The following is a 20,666-nucleotide window of genomic DNA, read 5'->3' on the forward strand; positions in this document are numbered from 1 at the left end:
GGCTGAAATGGTTTTGCTATATAAAGAAATTGATAGGTGTTGCATTTGAATTGTTTCGAGTGTTCTGCCTCCCACTCCCAGGAGAGCAAAGCACCTGCATGCAATGGACCTCACTCATCTACGATAGCTCCCATCCGCTAAAACAAAGCGGGTGTTTAAAGAGCGTTTCTAGGACGACATGGACACAACTGTATTTGGCTGAGCAGTCTTTTTTATTTCTATTCTTTTATTGGAACCACACTCTAGAATGAAGGCGAGCACAGCGAAGCCAATCCCTTATGAAGACATTCGCGAAATACTCAGTTGAACTTAAGGCACACTAAAGGGAAATACCAAACTAAGCAAGACGGATAGCGTATCCCTTGGCAACACTACCGACGCTTTTTTTTTTCTACGAGGAAAGGTGGCTCTATTCGACAAAGTAAGTTGATGAGCGGGTTGGTGACGCTATTCGATAACTATTTCGCGACGAACGGGACATAGAAAAAAGCAGCACGCAGGGACACTGCACAGCGCTGTGTTATGACTCTGCGTGTTCCTTTCTTTTCTGTCTCGTTCGTCGCGCTGTAGATATGGAATGGCTGTGTTGCTGAGAAAGCCGCTAATTGAAGTCCCAAAACCCTTTCATATTCAAAGTGAATGCGAAAAATGAGCTGCCATGACGTCATTTTTGCGATGTCTTTGCAATGCAGCTGCCAGACCATTCACAGGCGCCACTTCCAAACACCGGAAACGCGGCAGGAAACCGAAAACCGAAAGTCAACAGATCAGTGTTCACGGCGGCAAAGCGTGAGTTCAGGCCGTCTCATCCCCAAGTATTTTGATGGGGGCTCTCTGCTGCATCGTGTGCGTCTGCGTCTCGTTGCAAGCGCGCGTACGCTAGAGATAGGCTGCGTGGGTGCGAAAGAAAGTGCGTGAAGTTATTGAGGGCAGCCGCAGACTGGAGAAAAAGCTGCTGATCGAGCTCACGCATGAATACGCCGGTGACGATAACGATGAGTGACGATGAGTTTTAGTTTGCTGAATGATCGTTCGCCTGTGCAGTTCGTAACTATCAGGCCCAAAATGTCTAATAGCGACATGAACATCCGGAAATGAACCTTCAAGCTTTTTTCGAATTAGAAGTTTCAGCATGTCTGTCGCAGAAGAACAAGCCTTCGTTGCTCGCAGATGAAATAAACTGCTCAAGTTCATCGGGAAATGTGCCGGCCAGATCAGAAGGATATTTTGTGACGAGGTCCATTGCCTTAAGCCGCCGCTGTGCTGGGGAAAAGCTCTTCCAATCCGCAATAAAAGCAAACTGCGAGCAGACTTCGGTGTAAGCGCTCAAGCCAGCTGTGAGTGCATGCAGGAGGTTGTCGATCATGACGAAGAAGGTCTCACAGCGAAATTTAGCCGAAAGATCTTGCGTCTCTGGTGTGCTTGTACATTCAGCGCTGTTGTGTCGTGTCGACTGTTTTGGTTTTCTCTGGGTGCTTGCCTTGTATGGAGCATTGTCCGACGCTTCCTTCGCAAGTTTTTCAATTTCATTGAACCTCTCTCTTTAGCCGGATACATAATCACACAACGATTTCATCGGGCTCACAGCAGCATTCAATGAGAGCGTTGGGCTTTGAAGTGCCTTACTGGTGGCGTTGAAACGTTGCAAAACTCTATCCCAAAAAAACTTCAGTAAAACGGCGAGTTGAGCGAGTTGGTACATCTTGAGAAAAAAACAGCGCAGGAACAGGGACACAAGAAAAGAAGACGACGGGACAGGCGCTGCAGTGCAGCGTTGCAGTGCAGTTTCCAGTTTCCAGAAAATCGTCCCAGACCGAGCACGTCTGTAAATATAACAAAGATGGTTTTACTTAAAACAGGCGAGCAGTCAGCGCCTGTCCCGTCGTCTTCTTTTCTTGTGTCCCTGTTCCTGCGCTGTTTTTTTCTCTCTATCCCAAAACTCGGCCATCAGTGCAGTTTCCACCGTTGTCATTGTCTTCAGCAAACATTTTGCCTTGTGCTTCGTTTCTCCTCTCTCATCTTGACATTCGGATAGTTGCATCAAGGCGGCTATGATTTCTTTAGAGCCGGTCACGAGAGCCCTCGTTACCTGACCCGGGATACCGAGAGCCTGGGGTACCTTACGCTCCTGCTATAGGCAACCTGCAGTGTAGTTTGCAGGTACATGTGGCGCCGTCTCGTGGCCGAAGAGACAAGCACTGAGTAGGCAGCTCGGCGCGGCCCGACCGGCTCCGCTTCCCGAGGAAGGCGCAAACAGCGAGTTTGTGCAGCTTTGCGGATTTTCTGGAAGCTTTACCTCGGCCATCCTACGCCATGGATGTCGGTCGCACTCGGGAAAAAAACCAACCGGAGATACTGTTGCGTGAAGGACTGTCATACCCGAGAAGGGAACGGAGACGTGAAGCTGTTTCGTTTCCCTGCAAGGCCGTACGGGTCAACCCGGCGACTGAAGTGGATCGTCGCAGTGCGTCGTGTCAAGGAAGTTGCACTGGTGTTATAATTCACGTGAAGCTAAGAGGAGAAAAAAAGTATAAATGTGGAGCGGCTGAATGAAGCTATAATATTGAACGTTCATTAAATTCGCCGCTAGTAGTTCTCTTGCTTGGTATCGTCGAAATGCGGTCGCGCTCCCGCGTTGAGAAGCCGTTTTCTGGTTCTGTCAGAACAACGGTCTTCAAATCAGGATTCGTCGCTTTCGAAAGCAGGGCTCTTGGTCGCGGTTTTGTCCTATACTGGTACTCAAGTACGTGCGCTCAACGTTAGCGCGTACGTGTCGAGGTACCATGAATTAAAGGCAGCACGCCTCGCGGGGTGAGTCGCAGGTGATTAATTCAGGTCCCACTCCCGTATGTCGTTCCCTTATGTGTTTGCCCGTCTCGCGCAGATTTCCATGCTTTGCCTAAGGGGTGAATTGATTTTGCAGTGCTTTGTGTCATACAAATTTGGTTGCATTATATTTTAGTGGTGAAGACTTCTTCAACTGCAGCCCAAATGACAACACAAAAATATGTTCAATACACTTTGTCCGTGGTGAAGACAGTACCACTGAAACGCATCCCGGTTAGCTCCCGACAAGCAAGGTCATACATGAAACTGCCCTAACATTATTAACAACCTGAATTCAGCTGTAAACACCTCGATACCGCGGGAGTCATAAAGAGGCTCACTGTGTGGTTGCTTGGACGTTCAGTCTGGGCTCGATAGATGCAATTCTTTCTGTACACCCACCACTGTTTACTGTGCTTTCGATTACACGCTACGGGAAAAATTCACATAATCACGGGTCCTGTGCATCTAAACTTTGTCCCTTTATGTTTTTCAAAATCTATTTTCCAGATCAGTTACCAATGCAAAGCGGCGAGACGGTTGCTTACACATGCACTGTACATGCACAAGTTGAACGTCGTACACGTGTTTGCCCCGCTGAGACTGACACTTCGCCGAAATTTCAGCGCCGTCCGTTTCCTTCACTGAGTGAACATGGTTGCTCTCGTAAAGGCGACATCCTTTTTAGAGCTCCGGTCGCCGAAAATACACACCGATGGCATCAATAGGCTTGAATCGGCAATATAAAACAACCGACATTTTCAAATTCCTACTGGGCATGCACGCCGCAAAGAACGACCGCCTACCCAGTACCAAAAAAACATATGGTGGCGGCGCTGTAAGCAGCGCGACAGCGGCGCCGCCTGGCTATTGCATGTTGCCTATACGTCACACGGACCTGTCAAGGGCCTAAAACACTTAAAGCTCTGGCTCGGCCATCGTGAGTCGCCCAGCATCGGACTGTGCACCCCGCATATACGACTCTCCACGGATCGCGAGGTGAGCGGCAGGAAGAACCAATGCACGAGAACAAGAGCTGCCGATCCAAGGTCACCTAAACACATCCCAAACACGAGGGTCCGTGCGAGGCGGGCTGGGAGGGAGAGGCGAACGGGAGACGCGGCCGAGTGACGACACAGCAGCAACGTACTTCCCGCCCTGCAGATCCTCATAGAACCATCGTTAAGTTTCGATAAACAGTTCTCTTTCATCGACTATCCAGCGTATTGCTGTCACATAAATTTCATTAGGAGTTTGCATTATCATGAAAAGACATTATAATTTAGAAACGTCTACCTTAACTTAGTTCCGATGATTTTTTGTTGTCAGAGCATAAACGAGGTTTCAAACCTCAACAGCTCTTTATGCGCCTTGGCATTGCGGGTTCCGAAACTGTTGAACCGTTGCAGCCCAGAACGCCTATAGGAGCTAGTCTGTGCGTTGACCAGCTGGATCAGCCCCGTCCTCTCCATCGCTCTGCGCGATGCATGGGTTTTTTGGCCGAGTGCAATTTTCTTCTTTCGACTGGGGAAATATGAGCTTATAGCGCCCGGCGACGCTATAAAGCGCCGGCGCTAAGATCGGCGTTACAGCGCGCGCTAGAAAGAGAATAAAGTCGGACAGCGCGTGCTCGTGGCGCACGCCCGGCACGGGCAGTTCGGAACTAGAAGCCTGCCACGCTGGTCGTCTCTCTCTTGCTGGTGCTCCGCTGCGACCCCGCAAACCCTCAACAAGCTGACTTCGGCATCAAGCATATGATGCGATGAAAAGCTTTTTTGCGTGTAGACAGTGAGGAAAAGAGAGAGTGATGCCGCAGCTCGGAATTGTGCCTGTCGTATCACGTAACCGATGAGCGATGCGGATGTGCGAGGCTTCTCGAGGGACCGAACATACCGCAGCCACCACAGCGCCGGTGCGGCCGCGTGGATTCCTCTTCGCGTCCTCTACACATTCATTATATCAATAGATAATCGCTGTTTCAATCATGGGAAACCTGCAGGAAACTGATTTGACTTTTCGGGCCAAACCATGAAATCCGCCATTTTGTTCAGCCCTCGGAGGGCCCCTAAGCACGGAGGGCCCGGTTCATTTGAACCCTTTGAACCCTTGATAATCCGGCTCTGAATTTACGGCCGCTGCACCTCGGCAACTAGACAAACCCCTAGAGTTATACAGTAACTCTACACACACCCCGACCGCATGGCGCCATCTGTCTGCATTCGAGAGAAGCAGCGAACAAATTATCGTCGCGCCGCCGGGCGCAGTGTCAGCACTTAATTATATTCATACACCGTGGTCCTAAGGCGCAGGAACACAGAAAAGGTGGTCGTCGAGCACGCTAGCTAAAGATTTGGCCGGCTGTACTCGTAAGCTTCGAACGATCCTCAGAAGCATGCAAGCAGCAGTCACGCCCTAGCGCATTTTATTCAACACCGCATCTGAGTGAAAAACTGCATGAGCATTTCTCATCACACGGCACACTGCGCTGCCGATTACCACTTTTTTTTTGAGTAACTACGCAGTAAGTGTGATCGCGCGCAACCCTTGACGAACACGCGTCAGCTGGTCGACGGTTCTTCTCGCGGAAAACTCCGAGTTTCGGAGGTGCTGGAGTATGTCTGAATATGTTGTGAGCTGGGTGGAGGAGACCGAGTAGGGGATGAGGAGGGATCCCAGGGGAGAAATGATGGCGCCGAACAGGGCCGAAGCGTTTGCGCATTCATTTTTTTTTATACCTTGGTGACCAGGCACCGACACTAGCTGCTTTCGCGAGGCGTGTACTTTTAATTGTTCAAGAATTTGGTGGGCCTGCCGGGCCACTCTGCCGTGCGGGAAGTTGCAATTCTCTGTTTGAGAGTCGGTGAGAATATATTGTGAAGAGGGATTAGACGCGGCTAGAGCGATCGCGGCCTCTTTCTTCACCGAAATTTCCCGGCACTTGATGGAAAGCCCATCCATTGTCTGAGCTTTGTGTGCCACCGCGATGGTTGAGATGTCGTTAACCGGACGTCGTTAACCGGATCCGCGGCATCTACAAAGGCGCTGTCCTTGTTAGAAAAGCATTGGTGCATTTTCTGGTTTCATGCTTTTCTCCGGGCTTTTTGGTAGGTGGGATGCATGTTTCTTGGGGGAAAGAAGTGCTTGAAACAAGCCTTTTTCATTCTAGGGGATTATCTTTCTGGCTGCTATGTGGTGGAGGCAGTCGAGACGGAGGTCGGCGAGGACCTGCCGACGTGTTTTCTTGCAGGTGAGCCGGATCGCCTGGGCCGTGAGGTAGGCGGCTATCAGCTCGTCAGCCATATTGTGGACTCCCAGCTGAAGAAAACGACCGGTGGATGTCTCTTGAGGGGGAGTCCCAGTTCCTTCTTGTAGGCAGTGCGGATGATGTCGAAGTGGTTGAGTTCAGTTATCCGCAGGAGTAAGTACTATAGCGACATACGCGATGTGGCTAAGGATGAAGGCCTGGATCAGACGCAGTGTGTTTTTCTCTAGCGTGCCCCGTTTCATGGTAGTGATGCGCGCGATCATGCCCCTGATCTGCTCACAGATCGTGCGTAATTTAGTAATCATCTTTGTTGGTGATAAGAGTCCGAAGACTCGCAGTGTTTACATCTCGGGGATAGGGGTGGCATGCACGGTGACGTGTAGGGGAGCATCGTCGCCTTTCTGACACATGGAGAGCGTCTCGGATTTGGGGGAACAGCGCAAGCCGCACCTCTCTACGTAGGTTTTGACTGCCGTGGCGGGGAGAGCTTCCTCAATTTGGCCCTGGGTGCCGGTGGTCGTCCCGATGGCGATGTCGTCTGCGTAGAGGCCATGGCGAATGCCCTCGATTCAGTTGAGGTGGCTTGGCAGATGTATTAGGGTGAGGTTGAAGAGTAGGAGAGAGAGCAATCCCTTATGGGGTACCTCTGGTGTCCACAAGGTTCGGTGGGGAACGTGTATCCGCTATTCTGATATGCGCCTGCCTGTTTTGAAGGAAGCTACGAGTAAAGTTTAAGATCCCGTGACTGCACTGGTTGTTTTGTAGGTTGGCCAAAATTTTGGAGTGTTTGACGTTGTCTAAAGCTCCCTTGAGACCAAGGGCCAGTATGACCCGGGTGCGACGTTTACCCTTGCCCGCCTCACGATCTATATCAATGAATGCTGGCTCACAGGCCACGTCCCACAGGCGTGGACGACCACCAACGTCAGCTTCATCTCCAAACCCGACAAAGAGATCAACATCAACAACCTCAGCGCGGCATCTCTCACATCGTGCATGGGGAAGCTGACGAAGGAAACAGTACAACCTCGTATCTCCACATACCTGGAAGACAACGATTACCTGCCGCACACGAAGTTCGGCTCCAGAGAACACTACTCTACACAAGATAGGCTTCTACAACTCAAGCCGGAGATCATCGAAACGTGCTGGGAAACTTGTGACGCGATAGCATTAGGCAGGCCATGAAGGCGAAATCTGTCGGGCGGCGTCGGCGGCGTCTGTGCGAAGCCTCTGCCTGCCAAACGGTGTTTAGGGGGATTTCCGTCTCCCCACCTGCCAGCTGTACACAGTCCCCTTCTCCCCTCGCGCTTCCCTCTCCATTTGTGGAGGAGAGAGACGTCGGAACAAGAATGGCGCAAGAAAACTGAAAATTGCTGAGAATAAAATGACCCAGACAAGACCAGGTCTACTCGCAAAATAGACAGCTTTCTGAAGACCTGTCTGTACAAAGATGAGGCTTGCGGGAGCTATTCCTTCTCCGCATTACTCGGGAAGAGCAACCTGGGTCTACAAAGCCCCATCGCTGATGGTGCTTGAAACAGCCACCTGCCCGTGCAGCGGCTCATCGCTTAACCGCGGTACCACTGCGCAGGTAGTGACACGAGGAGCCGCCGTGATGTATCAATGTGACGGAGTTTGCGTTGTCATGTAGTCCCAACTGGAATAAAATCATAATTAGGGTAGAATGTGGAGTGAAAGACAATGGACCCAGTTTTGGATTATAATTAGAATTCGAATAAACTGGCGAGTGAAAGAAGAACGCTGCTTCATTTCCTCCGCATCAGTCTAATTGAGCGCCCTTGAATTTTTTAATTTTTTTTCTTTAGTGAGCTAAACGAGAGGTTATGGGACAAGCATGTGGTACTTCTCAGACATTTTTTCAACATCTAGAAGCATATTCGCAAACACTTCGCAATATCATTACGCCCGCAGCCAGCACAAAGTAGCCGATTCGATGGCTGAAATGAGAACGAAGCCGCTTCACCGGCCGCATAGCATGCCCACAGAGCGTGAATGCCGTTGAGAGCTTGCTGTTCTAACTGCTGCATGCGTGCAAAGGCTACACGCAGTCTGCGCGCACAGAATACGAGGCAAAAGATTAAGCCATCCTGAAAACGTAGCAGCACGAAAAAAACGAGGACAAAAAAGACACAGGTACGATAGGACATATGAATTGCAGCATATGTCCTGTCGTACCTGTGTCTTTTTTGTCCTCGTTTTTTTCGTGCTGCTACGTTTTAAAGATGGATCAATACCCACTGGCCTAAACTTCGGTGCTTTTGAAAAGATTAAGCGCTCGTGTTTGAGTCTAACCTTTCTCTCCATTGTCTGCCTTGCGCTGTTTCGATTACAGGACTCTTCGCGCTGTGCGCTGTGTGCTGTGCTCGCCGCGCTGGTTTCCTCGTATTTCGACGGTAACTGCCCATCAAGGCAGCCAAAATAGCGTTCATCCAGAAAGCTCACTAATCCGTCACTCATCGCCGCTGCACGAATCTTCAAGTGGAGGCGCCGCGTGTTCCTCTCTTTTACGCAATTTTCTGGCTTACAGAAGCATCCAAAGTACCACAGCTAATCGATCCAATATTGCGAACGACTGGTTTCACTCTGGTCATTTGTAGGACAGGTGCTTGCCAATACGTTTCCAGTAGTGGGCCGATTGCGTGTGCTACTTGGGATTGTGTTCGGTAAAAATGACATGTTTGCTATTAGGCGCCGCTAGTCTAGCCTGAACTAGTATTCCCCTTTAGCGCCTCTTTAAAGTGACACTTGTGCAACGGTTGGATACAATAGGATTGCTCTGCAGGTTAAAATGCACAACTACGTGAACGGCGTAGTTTTACAAAGTGTGCCGCATTAAAATGCTTTCATGCCCTATCGAAAAATCTCATATGAATTCATATGTGTCTCGTATCATTCCATATGTGTTACATACGAGCTATATGTGTCAGATATGTGTCTCGTATGAACTCGTATGCAGCCCATATGAGTTATATGTGTCAGTATATGTGCCTCATATGAACACATATAGGCTTCATACGAGTTCATATGTGCCACATATCTGCCTCGTATGGACTCATATGGGCATCATATGAGCCATATGTGTCGACAAATGCGCCTCGTATCAGCACATATGCTTCATACGAGTTCATATGTGTCACGTACGAGCTCATACGCGTCACAAATGTCACAGATGAACACATATGCTGCATATATAGTAGTTCACGCGCTACGGAAGTGTAACTTGTATGCACTTATTACATATGTGGCATACCTCAACTGACACGCGACACTCGTGCGTACACAAGAGCTCCGATATGCGTCGTATCAGCTTACATCAATATCGTGCGAAACAGATAGCCGCTGATGAGTGCCTCTTATAGAGTGGGCCTTGCTGTTTGAAACACGCGGAAAAGAAGGGATGAACAAGCGATTAACAAGTGCCCAACCAACGCATAAAGAAAACTCTTGGCCTGTTTCAAATATTTTTCTCCCTGATTCTCTGCTTGTGCCCTCTGTTGTAAACAGCGCCTATCCAAACAGTATGACGTTAGGCGTTTCCAATGTGCTTGGACAAACGTTCAGCTAGAAGGCAAATATTGCCTTCTGGGCTTAGTTGAGCTGTTGAGCGAATAACGCCAGGTATTTTCATGCAAGAGCTTCGACTGTAGTTAACATTAGGTGCGCAATGAGAGTACTACGATGAATGGTTCAGGCGCTGTGAAAATTAAAATACATACATATATAAGATCTTTCAGTGCTTATCACCGAGCACATCAAGATTCACAATATCAGTGTAAGTGCAATCGGCTGTAGTTCAGCTCCTTAAACCTTACAAATAAACATTTGACCTCGCACCTAACCGTCAAATTCTAAAGTAGTGGGAAGCATAGCCTAAGTCTTGTCATCCAAATATAAACAGGAGATCAAAAACTTGGCAATTGAGGCCTCAGCAAGAATCGCTTTCCTGAAGAGACACCACCTTCGTGAGCTTGGGCGCACCCTAACGGAGCTACATGAGCTAGAGAGGGTAAACCCGGGTGCCTATCTCGAAGAGATTAATAACGTAAAAGCAGAGCTTCAACAATTTGCGACAGAAAGATATAAGGGGGCCTTGATACGATCTCGGTCCCGAAGGTTTCTTGATGAGCAACCTTCTCGTCGGGCCCTGAATGATGAAAGAGAGAATGCTCTTGCGAAGGAAATATTGGAAATTCAGTATGGTAATTGCACATACAGCGATGCGCCTGGTATTCTTGCTGCTTTCTTCGACTATTATCGAAAGCTGTTTGGTAGTTGCGATGATCCAAATCAGGGTTTCGATTACAGTTCCTTACTCGGAAACTTCCCTCGACTAGACGATGAGAAGTGTGCTATAGTGAAGGGATCTATCACTTTGGATGAAATTCAATCAGCCATTTCTGCCCTGCAGAGCCAGAAATCTCCTGGGCCAGATGGTATTACTAGCGAATTCTATAAAACTTTTTCGCCTTGCCTAGTGCCTGTTTTGATGGAAGTTTTCCAAGCATCTTATGATGTGGGTGTCCTGCCACCCACTTTCTATTCTGGGCACACAATATTAATTCCCAAAAGCAAAGATACTAATCGGTTGAAAACTGTTGAGGGATATCGTCCAATTTCCCTCTGCAATGTTGATTACAAAATTTTTGCCAAGGTTCTTAGCAGTCGTCTGCAGCTCGTCATTATGGACTTGATAGGTTCGCATCAGGTCTGTGGTATTAGAGGCCGCAGTATTCAAACACATATCCATATTGCACGTTCAGTATTAGAGACAATATCAGATGAGACAGGCCAAGTTGCTCTGATTCAAATTGACTTGGCGAAGGCTTTTGATAAAGTTCGGCACGATTTCTTGTTCGCGGTCTTGGAGTATGCAAATATTGGTGACGTCTTGCTCAAAGGCATAAGGCTGTGCTATAAGAACTCCTATACAAGGGTTATTGTTAATCAGGAGCTAACGAAACCAATACCACTAGAAGCATCTGTTCGTCAAGGATGTCCACTGTCTCCATTGTTGTTTGCCCTATATCTGGAACCCCTCTGTCTCAGTATAATTAACAGCGTAGCTATCCGCGGTTTCTCTCTGGCTCGATGTGAAGTTAAAGTTTTAGCCTATGCTGACGATGTCGCCCTCTTTTGTTCTGACAAAAAGAGTGTACTTGAGGCTCTAAACTTGACTAAACAGTTCTGTGATGTATCAGGCGCGGCTCTCAATTTAGAGAAATCCAAAGGCTTTTGGTTGGGTTATTGGGGAACTAGGCCAAGCCAGTTCGGTGGCATATGCTGGGACAGTAGCCCTCTTGAGTACCTAGGCGTTCCGCTGCACCAAGTTCGCAACAGTACAGCCTACTGGGATTCACAAATTGTAACTCTACGGCGGCAAACACAGGCTTGGATGGGTAGGGAACTCTCAGTGTTTGCGAGGGCACAGGTCTGTAACATATTTTTGTTTGCAAAGCTCGCGTATGTCCTTCAAGTCCTGCATTGTGCGAGGAGGAAGGTGCAAGCAATACACAGAATATTTGCAACATTCGTTTGGCGCTCTCAATGGGAGCCCATGAGGCGTGACAACTTGTTCCTTCCCTTAGAGGGTGGTGGAGTGGGTCTTGTTCACCTGTTCGTGCATCAACTTGTTTCCCGTTTTTTCTTTTTAAAATCGGCAAACCACCCGTTTCTGGTAGCTGTGCTCATTAGGCGGCTTAGTTTTCATTTGCCTTACTTATTCGCACCGACTGTGCAGGCTCGTGAGGGGACTTTGTGGGGATTCCTCAAGGAGGCTGCTGACACTTTCAATTTCCTCACTGTGCGCTTCTCTTTAGATTACCTATATAGCCTCTCGAGAAAACAGATGACCCAGGCTCTCACTGAGTCTTTGTTCCCTACACCATTGTATCGGCAGCCTTATCTGGGGTCTTTGGACATCAGTGTTCTAAAGCGTGTTAGGCGGATGTGCATTCAGGCAGCCGCTAAAACGTTCTTTTTCAAACTACACACAGCGACGCTGCCTGTCAAGACATTTCTTAATGACAAGGGGATGTTTGTACCTTGGAATGTGAATTGCCGTCTGTGTAACGTGCCTGAGACAATTGATCATTGTTTTATCCTGTGCCGTGATGCCATGTTTTTTTGGGACATACTACAACGAACTCTCAAGAAGGACATTGAAATTACACCGTACACTATTAGATTTCTGCCTGTTGACAAAAACTCTGTTGTGCCTTATGATCTGTTTATGTTGATGGGACTATTCAGTCTTTGGAAAAGCCGTATGATGGACAGACATGCCGAGCCACCAAGATCGTCCAAATCTGTGTTTCGAGAACAGTGTGCTTTGGTGAGGAGTGTATATGCTGCACGCGAAGAACCTCCAAGCTGGCTGCCGTGCCTAGATGCATGTGTGTGCCTCCCTGGATTTTGATGTTTTGATGGGGCTGCAGTGTTGAGTTAGGGCAATGGCGGGCTCCTATTAATCAGCCCGGCAACTTGAGACGCGATCCAGGCTGATTGAAGTTTTCCTCCTTTCTACGGATGTTCTTCCATGCAATAAAGAAAAAAAAGAAAGTGTCAGCCATGGTGTAGTGGTTAGTGTAGTTAGTCGTCGATCTCTAGGTCAGTGGTTCGAATCCGGACCCACCCGTAGTTTTTTCGCGTCCGAAATTTTTTTTTTTACTTTCTTTAGTTCACCTACTTCAATGGAAGCTATTTTATTGTTAATTGCCTTATAATTCCACCCCAGCCCTTCCCTTTCCTTTCCCAATAATTGTAAACCAGACACATATGACACATATCACACATATGACACATATTTCATAATCTCGTATGAACCAGACACATATGACACATATATATGAGATTTTTCGATAGGGTGTGCAGCACCAGCACAACATGCAATAGAAATACAGTTTTACATGTACCTTCATCACGAGAAGATGAACATCGTTCGCATAAGCACGCTGTGTCCTTTTAGACTAGAACGTTTCAAAAATGGAGCTTTAAAACTTTAAATGGTGTTAAACAGTCTGATCAAAAAGACGTATGAAATTACTCACATCAGCAAGACGCTTTTGCTACCGATCCATGGTACCAGAGAATTGTGGAAGACGGGTTTTTTACACTTGCGGGTGAGGACAGCCTGCCAGGGTACAAGCGTCAGAAAATGTCAATGAGGTAGAGATTTAAGGCTCGAGGCATTTTAATTAAGAAACCTTGGAAGCTTTTGATCCAATAATGCCGCTTCAACGCCTTTGCAGCCTCAGCAAATTGAACGGGTTGACATTTAAGAGCTATACATTGTTCACACTTTTCTAAAGTTGTGTAATAAGGGACAACTGCAGAAATATTTGACGGGAAGGATGCATTGGAATGTAATGAAAAAAGAAGGGTGGGAAGGAAAGGTGACGCTGCAAAATTATGCTGAATTCAGGTCTTCTCTTACTGGGTAAACAAATCGAAGATTCTTGGATGTCAGTTTTAATTGTGCGGCAGCTATGGAATATTCAGGAAGATGAGTTGTTGGGCAAGTTGGTCAATTGCACCGTAAAGGTGTGTTGCGCAAAATGGACAATCACATGAAAGAAGACGGGACAAGCGCAAGCTAACAAATGATTTTTTCAAAGAACGGATAGTTAATTATATGCAAGTCAGCGCAGGCACAAAAGGGTATCACAAGCACACAATGTGTAAAAAAAACAGGTTTACATCATCATGCTTTCAAAGAAGTTTTTCTCTCTCTTATATGGTCTGATTGATGTATGGTAATATTTTAAGGAACTTTTATCGAACATTAAAGGCAATGGTCTATTCTTCCGATGCGTAGCAAAATCTTTCTTTTAAAGTTTGTCCATCGCTCGCGTCGAGTAGTTAAGAGTGTCATAGAAAACCAATGGGGAAATCTTTTGGCAGCTGCAAAAACGCCAATAGCAAACAAAAATGCAAGCCTGCCGAGGGAAGATCTGCGGATGTATTGATTGTTATAGTGGAATCTTACGATATGTTAGAAAACTTCGTTCATAAATAATTTCCCGTTGAAAAATGTGCTTCTCCAGCATTCTTGGCATGTGTCGTAGAAAACTGTCAGATTAAAAAAAGAAAAAGAGGCTTACACCATCGTTTTAGACATATTTTGGGACCTGGAGAAGCGGTTCTGTGTCGTATGAAAATACAGGCTTCCAGAAAAGCAACACTGCGCCTTCTAGCGTTCTTCAAATAAAAATTGGGTCCGTTCTGAATTTCTTTCAATCCGCTAAAAGCAGCAGTGACAGCAGTGAATGCAATCACCTGTGCAGCTTCCGGCGTGTGTATTCCTACGACGGGAAATACTCCCAGGTATATCTTGAATGTCTGCCCTTCGTATTGCTTGAACAAGTCGCGCATATAGCTGAAGGCACCTGAAATAGTGATGGTGGCCAATAAAGCAGTGCGAGGTAAGTTTATGGTGGGAGTCGCAAGACCTGCCAAAGTTTGAGCAGTTTTGTTCTTATCCAGCACTTTTCTTTTTGCTGTCTGACCCGCCAGGGTTCACAACATGTTAACTTGGAACAGTTTATTAAAACGCCGGCAATCACATTTTCAGCCTTTAGCGACACTTCTTTCTTGTTGCTCCGAATAAATAGCGAGAATGAAGAAGCGCTCACTTAGGTTTTCGGGAGCCCCACAACGCAAAGCGAACTTTAGGCCCCGTAGTGAGGCTAAGCTATTGCTCTTACGCACATGTGCGGTGGTCTGAGTGCTTTATACAAAGACAGGAGGACTTAGTATTGTTATTAGTTATACAATGGTGGTCTTCTTTTTATCGGGGAAGCAAAGCAAATACGCTGTACCTTTCTACAAGATGGAATTTGAGACACCAACTTTCATTGTGCGTTTTTAGAGCCGATACATCAACTACCTAGGACTTGACTTGCGAGTGGCCCCCTCTTGTCTTCTTTCTCCCCATTCTTTTGAGTGAAAAGTACAGTTATATTTCTTTTTCAAAATATTTTGAATCGATGGGAAACGGGCACCTCGAATGATTTTTAGGTAATGAACGCCGGTAACGTCGCGATATGTGAAGGGAGAAAATGTCGCACTAAGAAAGCATCCTTGGAAAACGAGATCAGCTTCGGAATGTTTTAACTGACCCACCTACCGCTGCATAGTTCAGCAAACTTTAAAAATGTCTTAATTCAGCACAGAAGTACGTCATACTTTTCACTTCCCAGGACAGCAAGATGAATTCGTTTTCCCTTCAAACCGAGCGCGAGCATCTAGTTTTCTACTTCTACTAGTTAGTTTGTCCTTTGAAATGATAAAAATTTATTTAAGACATGAAGGCCCAAGCAGACGAGTCGATATGAGCCCGTCTATGTGCCACTATATATCTTCTTGTGTTGCTTTAAATTCATGGCTTGGTAAGCGCGAATCAGTTCCGTCAAAAGCTAAGACTACCAAGACTATTTTCTTGTACTGTGGGCTTCTTTCATTAATATGCTTCAAACCTTCAAGCTTCTTTGTTGTTGCCGCATGCCTCACATGTCTCACCCCATTTTATCTAAGAATGGAACATGTAGGAGCCCAAGTTGTTGCTACCACTAGGGCTGCCAAGCCGTCGTATGAACACGTGAGTGAACGTGCAACATCGCTAGCTCTGATGAGGGCCGACAGGTCCTTTTATTCTATGTCTTGCTCTCAATCATATGTTGCTTTAAATATGAAGAAAAAATGGGGGAACAAGAACTAGCGTTGTGGGTAAGGGCATTTGATACTCTTGGACTTGTGGAGAATTTTTGTGGACGTGGATGCTGACGACGACATAGCTGCTACAGAAAAAGTGACCAAAAATTACCAAAAATTCGGTTCTTCAAAAGTCAAAGTAACCACTCGAATGACTCCTTTTCCGTGCTGTACCATGATTTCTTCGCTGAAAGCTACAAGGAAGTATCCAAAAATGTATTTTTTTTAATTAACCAGCTGATGCTTGAAATGGTCGAAAAACTGGATTGTTTTTTAATCCTGCTATCTTTGCGGCACCGCGAACGAACGGCGCTTTCCTGGGCTTGGCGGAAAACTTGTTTCTTCCCCTTCACATATGGCGTCCCAGCTACATTCCATGTGCAGAAGCAAACACACAAAAAGCAAGTGTTTCAAACTTCTTAAACCAGTGCAAAAGACACGGACGCAAACAGAAGAGACACACACAGCTCTGACTTGCAACTACATTTATTTGCAAGTCAGCAGTTGCAACGTAGTTGTATATCAGCGCTATGTGTGTCTCTTTTGTCTGCGTCCGTAGAAGCATGGACAACCAACTAGCCCGCACGTCTACCCATAAATGTTTCAGAGCCTCTCCACGTTACTGCCGCGTGTGAGCCACGACGTCAGCATTTGTTTTCTCTGCGGTCGCCCAAGCAACCGGCGACTTTCGCGCGGGAGGCCATGGAGCAGCATCAGCTCTTGGAGCTCACACTGCTGTACCTCCCTCGGGGTCGCAAAGTTGCCCGCAACACGAATGCTCTCTCTAGACCGGACGTGGGGGAAGGCTCCCGGTGCACCGTAATGGGAGGCAGAATTAGACGCATGGGGTAGCAGTGATCACACCGCCATAAACGTTGGTTTCAATACGACACAAATGAAGAAAATGAAACAAAAGTCTGTAAACACGTTGGGATGGTGCTATGCAGAATACTGGTACCGAAACCGTAAGCCCAGATACGCTTGCGCCAACATTACAAGCGGTACTCAAGGGCCACACCATCAATACAACAGTAAACAAGGATCTGTCAACCATAGACCTCCACCTTCCACAACTACACAGTTTACTGGCCACCTTGAGGATGTTCAAGGAAAGATAGCGTTCAACCGACGAACATATCTATCAGGCACGCTGCCATGATAAGCAACTGGCGCATAAGAGGTGGACTGACTGGTGCAGTAGTTTTGGCGCCAGAAGGCACAACAAAGCCCTCCGGAGGACTTTCTGAGGCACAGAAAAGGGGCGGCATAATAAAGATTATGCTGAATGAATTCGACTCGCTCTACAGTTAATACCAGAGGAGTTTTCAGATCAGGCAGCAGTCCTTGTCTTCGCAAATCATGCGCAGTCTCCAGCCCTACCCCCGCCAAAGGACGCAGTAGACAAGAGGAGATTAAAATCTCCTTTTACCACAGTGGAGCTGATGGGTAACAATTGCTATAGAAGCGAGAGAACGAACAACACCGCGACATGACAACCTGACATACAAAGTCTTCAAGAGCCTAGAAAGAGAAGATATCGATCCCTAGGGTTGTGATAAATGAGGTATGACAGAGGGAAAATTCTACAAGACTTCCATACGTCCACATTCGGTCGTCGTTGTCATACTAGAAGCTGGAAAACATCCTACCAGCATACAATTACTAAGGCCTACAACATTACGCCCTCAATGTGTAAAATTTATTAGATTTAGGAGAAACAGGAGAAATACCACATATTGAGGGGAAAAATCACGTAAACAGTTCATTATATACGCGGATGATGTCACGATGTGGTCCACTCATAAATATCTTGAAAAGCAGAGCCTTCATTTAAAAGAAGGCTTGAACACACTGGAAAAGTACAACTGAGAATCAGGCCTGGTTTCACCACATAAGTCCAGCTAGATTACCGTGTCTAACAATAACGAAAGCAATAAAATTGCAAGATGAAAGATCCACGCTCAAGGTTGGTAACCAGACATTGCAAGATGTGGACGAGATGAAGGTCCTTTAGCTAGACATACATAAGAGAGGCCAGGGAACACAATGACTCCAAAGGACAAAGAAAGCAACAGCGACTACGCTACACTTGACCCAACGAGTTTCATCTAAGAGAGCAGCGGCACTGAGCTAGATGGCCAGCTAGACGTCTTGTACATTCAGTACTTCAGCCCATAATACTATACCAGGCTCAGTTACATTGACTGACGAGACGACAGCGCGTAGCACTAGGAGCAAGCAGGAACGTAATGCGCACCATCAAGGCCTTGTCAAGATTTACACGCATCCCGGTCCTCCAGGAATATGCACAGTTGAATACACCGACTAAACTTATTGAACAGTGAGAGGCAACAGGACATCTAAAGAGAAAATACATTACACCCGTTGCAGCCGTATACAGTGAAGTGACAGCACAGGCACCGAAAGTGAAAGACCCCCATCTGTGAGCATACAACACAATAGCTAGGAACAAGACGTCTCAACTCCATCGTAAAGCCATGCCGAAAGCTCGAATGGTGGTTGATATCAGTCCAGGAACATGTACACCTTATACGGATGCGTCGGTCAGAGACAACGGAGGTAGAGCGGAAACTACTAGACCAGCCCACACTGAGTTAATCACCCACCAGTAATACGTCTCAGACCACCCAGACCCGCCTGTGATAGAGCTCTGTGGTACCCGTGGTGTGTTGGACTCTTTAAATTATATAGCGTCTATACGAGAATTTCATGAGGTTATTAAGAACTGAAAACAGTTACAAAGACGCTAAGTATCACTCAGGAGATGCGTGCTCTCAGTGAGAAATATTGAAACGCATCCAGATATTTGGAAAAAATAAAGTGCTCAGAGACTTGACCAGATGAAAACAGACGCCCTTACACACCAAGCCCCCAACCCGAATGCATCCCGGCCGCACCAGCCTACCGTTTGATCGCCGCTCCTCTTCCAATATTGTCGTCCTCTGTGAAGAAAAGTGCGCGTGCCCTGATTCCCCCGACAACTTCCCCCCTCATAACTTAGAGATTGGAGGATGTTTCTTAGAAGGAGAAGGGCTGGGGCAACCTTCAACCTTTCGGTAACGCACCGATGGGGCTCTCAAAAAGACTCAGTGGCGAGCCCATGCCCTAAACGGTCCACGCCGGCCGCTGCGGTGGACCTTCGCCACGTTTTGTTGGTGTGTCCAGGAATGCAGGCTTCAAGAACAAGACAAATACAGGAAGTTTGACTTATAATGGTTACAAGGGAAGAAAACCTCTCAGCTTCTGGCTAATGGACAACGCTAGGAGCTCCAGAACCTGCTCAGGTTTCTGGAGGAAAACAGCCTCTACGATGTATTCTAGCTTATCCACAGCCTCATCTTATGCCCCATGGCGAGTCCTCAAAATAAAAAAAATCTCATGCGCTTGGCTGGCTATATTTGCACCTGCTATTTCGTCTCGCGATATATTTTGTTTTCGCACTTCACGGATCAACAAGAAGAAAGTAAGAAACGGCACACTATTAGAGCTGCCGTAAGTGTAAGTCGCCAACGGCAAAGAGTGGGAAGAAGGCCCCTTTCCGTGCTCCTGCGAGTGAATTTATCGTTGAGGTATATAGTCATGGACGCGCATGCGAGCACTTCAGCCTTCACTGGTAGCGCCACCGGGGAAAGTGCATGTTTGGTAAGCAAAAAAAAATGTCAGCATCGTTACAGTCAAGCACTGTGAAAAGTGGGGTGATGTAAATTATTTCGCTCTAGCGCGCCCGCGTTTTTTTTGCCCTACATGCGACACTCCTGGAAAACTTGAGAAGACTGACCGTTCTCTTGGACGACGTCTCACGCATCGTGCGCCCTGAGGTCTCTTCAACTGAGCGGCGATCAGGGTCACGATCACTCTTGAAGTTTCTAGAGCACACTCACCTTATGGAACAGTGGTAGAGCTCGCAATGATTTAAATCAATGATTGGGGATGAGCAATTTGCAGCAGGATACTGTAAGGCTAATCCAACCTGTACATTTACACCACAACAACCTGCCGACTCTTGGCCACTACTATTGTCCTGTTACTATTTTTTTTGCCTTGCCACGATGTGAGCGCGAAATAATACACAATAGACATCTTCCCTCCGGAGTGTTCGGAATCACTTCCTCACAGGAAGTTAACTTTGGAACAAGGCGCTACATGAGCACACAAGACAACAGGACGGCCAGCACAGGCGCATGTAGCGCCTTGTTCCAAAGTTTATTAACATGCACAAACAACCAGCTGGGCAACATATCTCAAGTACTCACAGGAAGTCAACCAGCGGCCTGCTTTAGGTGAGCCCGCCTTTCAGCGTAGCGCTTACCTTCAGGAAAGTAGCCGATGGTCAGTCGCTTCCAGTACTTCCAGTACATCCTGAAAATATACCATATCGGTATTCCATCCCATGGTCCTGGTAAGGGCCGCAGCGCCAACCAAGTCCGCAGCCACGGAAGATACCAGCACTTGACGAACCACGCCACGATGAACAGCGCTGATGTCCACGTGAGTACGCTGCTGGGCTAGGATAAACACAACACCAATATCATCATCAGCAGTCTAACTGGGTCCACTGCAATACAAAGGCGTTTCCCCCAGCTCTCCCATTAACCTTTCCTGCGCAAGCGGAAGACAGAATGAATACACTTAGGTTTTATGAGCCTCAAGATCAGTACCGAAGTTGCTCCTTAGATACTACTGGAAGAGTAGCAGCATGCAGTTACTGGCCCATCGCAGGTGCTTACGTCGGAACCCAGATGTACGCTCGGGGCGCACTGCCATTTGTGCACAACGTGGTTTATTACACTTGCCGGCCGGTGGCTTAAACAAGGTACCAAAG

The 20,666-nt window shown here is 47.2% G+C and overlaps 1 protein-coding gene across 1 annotated transcript in view; it reads right to left on the reverse strand.

The window, feature by feature from the left end:
- Window positions 1–20,666, reverse strand: part of LOC149354299 (cytochrome P450 4V2-like) — an 80,372-nt gene that overhangs the window by 59,501 nt on the left and 205 nt on the right. The window contains exons 2-4 of the mRNA XM_089575954.1: window positions 20,154–20,349; window positions 14,390–14,499; window positions 13,162–13,244 (exon numbers count right to left, since the gene is read on the reverse strand). Of these exons, the coding sequence (XP_089432080.1) occupies window positions 13,162–13,244; window positions 14,390–14,499; window positions 20,154–20,349 (389 nt within the window). The remainder of the gene's footprint in view (window positions 1–13,161; window positions 13,245–14,389; window positions 14,500–20,153; window positions 20,350–20,666) is intronic.

This window comes from Amblyomma mixtum, chromosome 3, assembly GCF_055824585.1.
Source record: "Amblyomma mixtum isolate Tamu chromosome 3, ASM5582458v1, whole genome shotgun sequence".
Lineage (NCBI taxonomy): Eukaryota > Metazoa > Arthropoda > Arachnida > Ixodida > Ixodidae > Amblyomma > Amblyomma mixtum.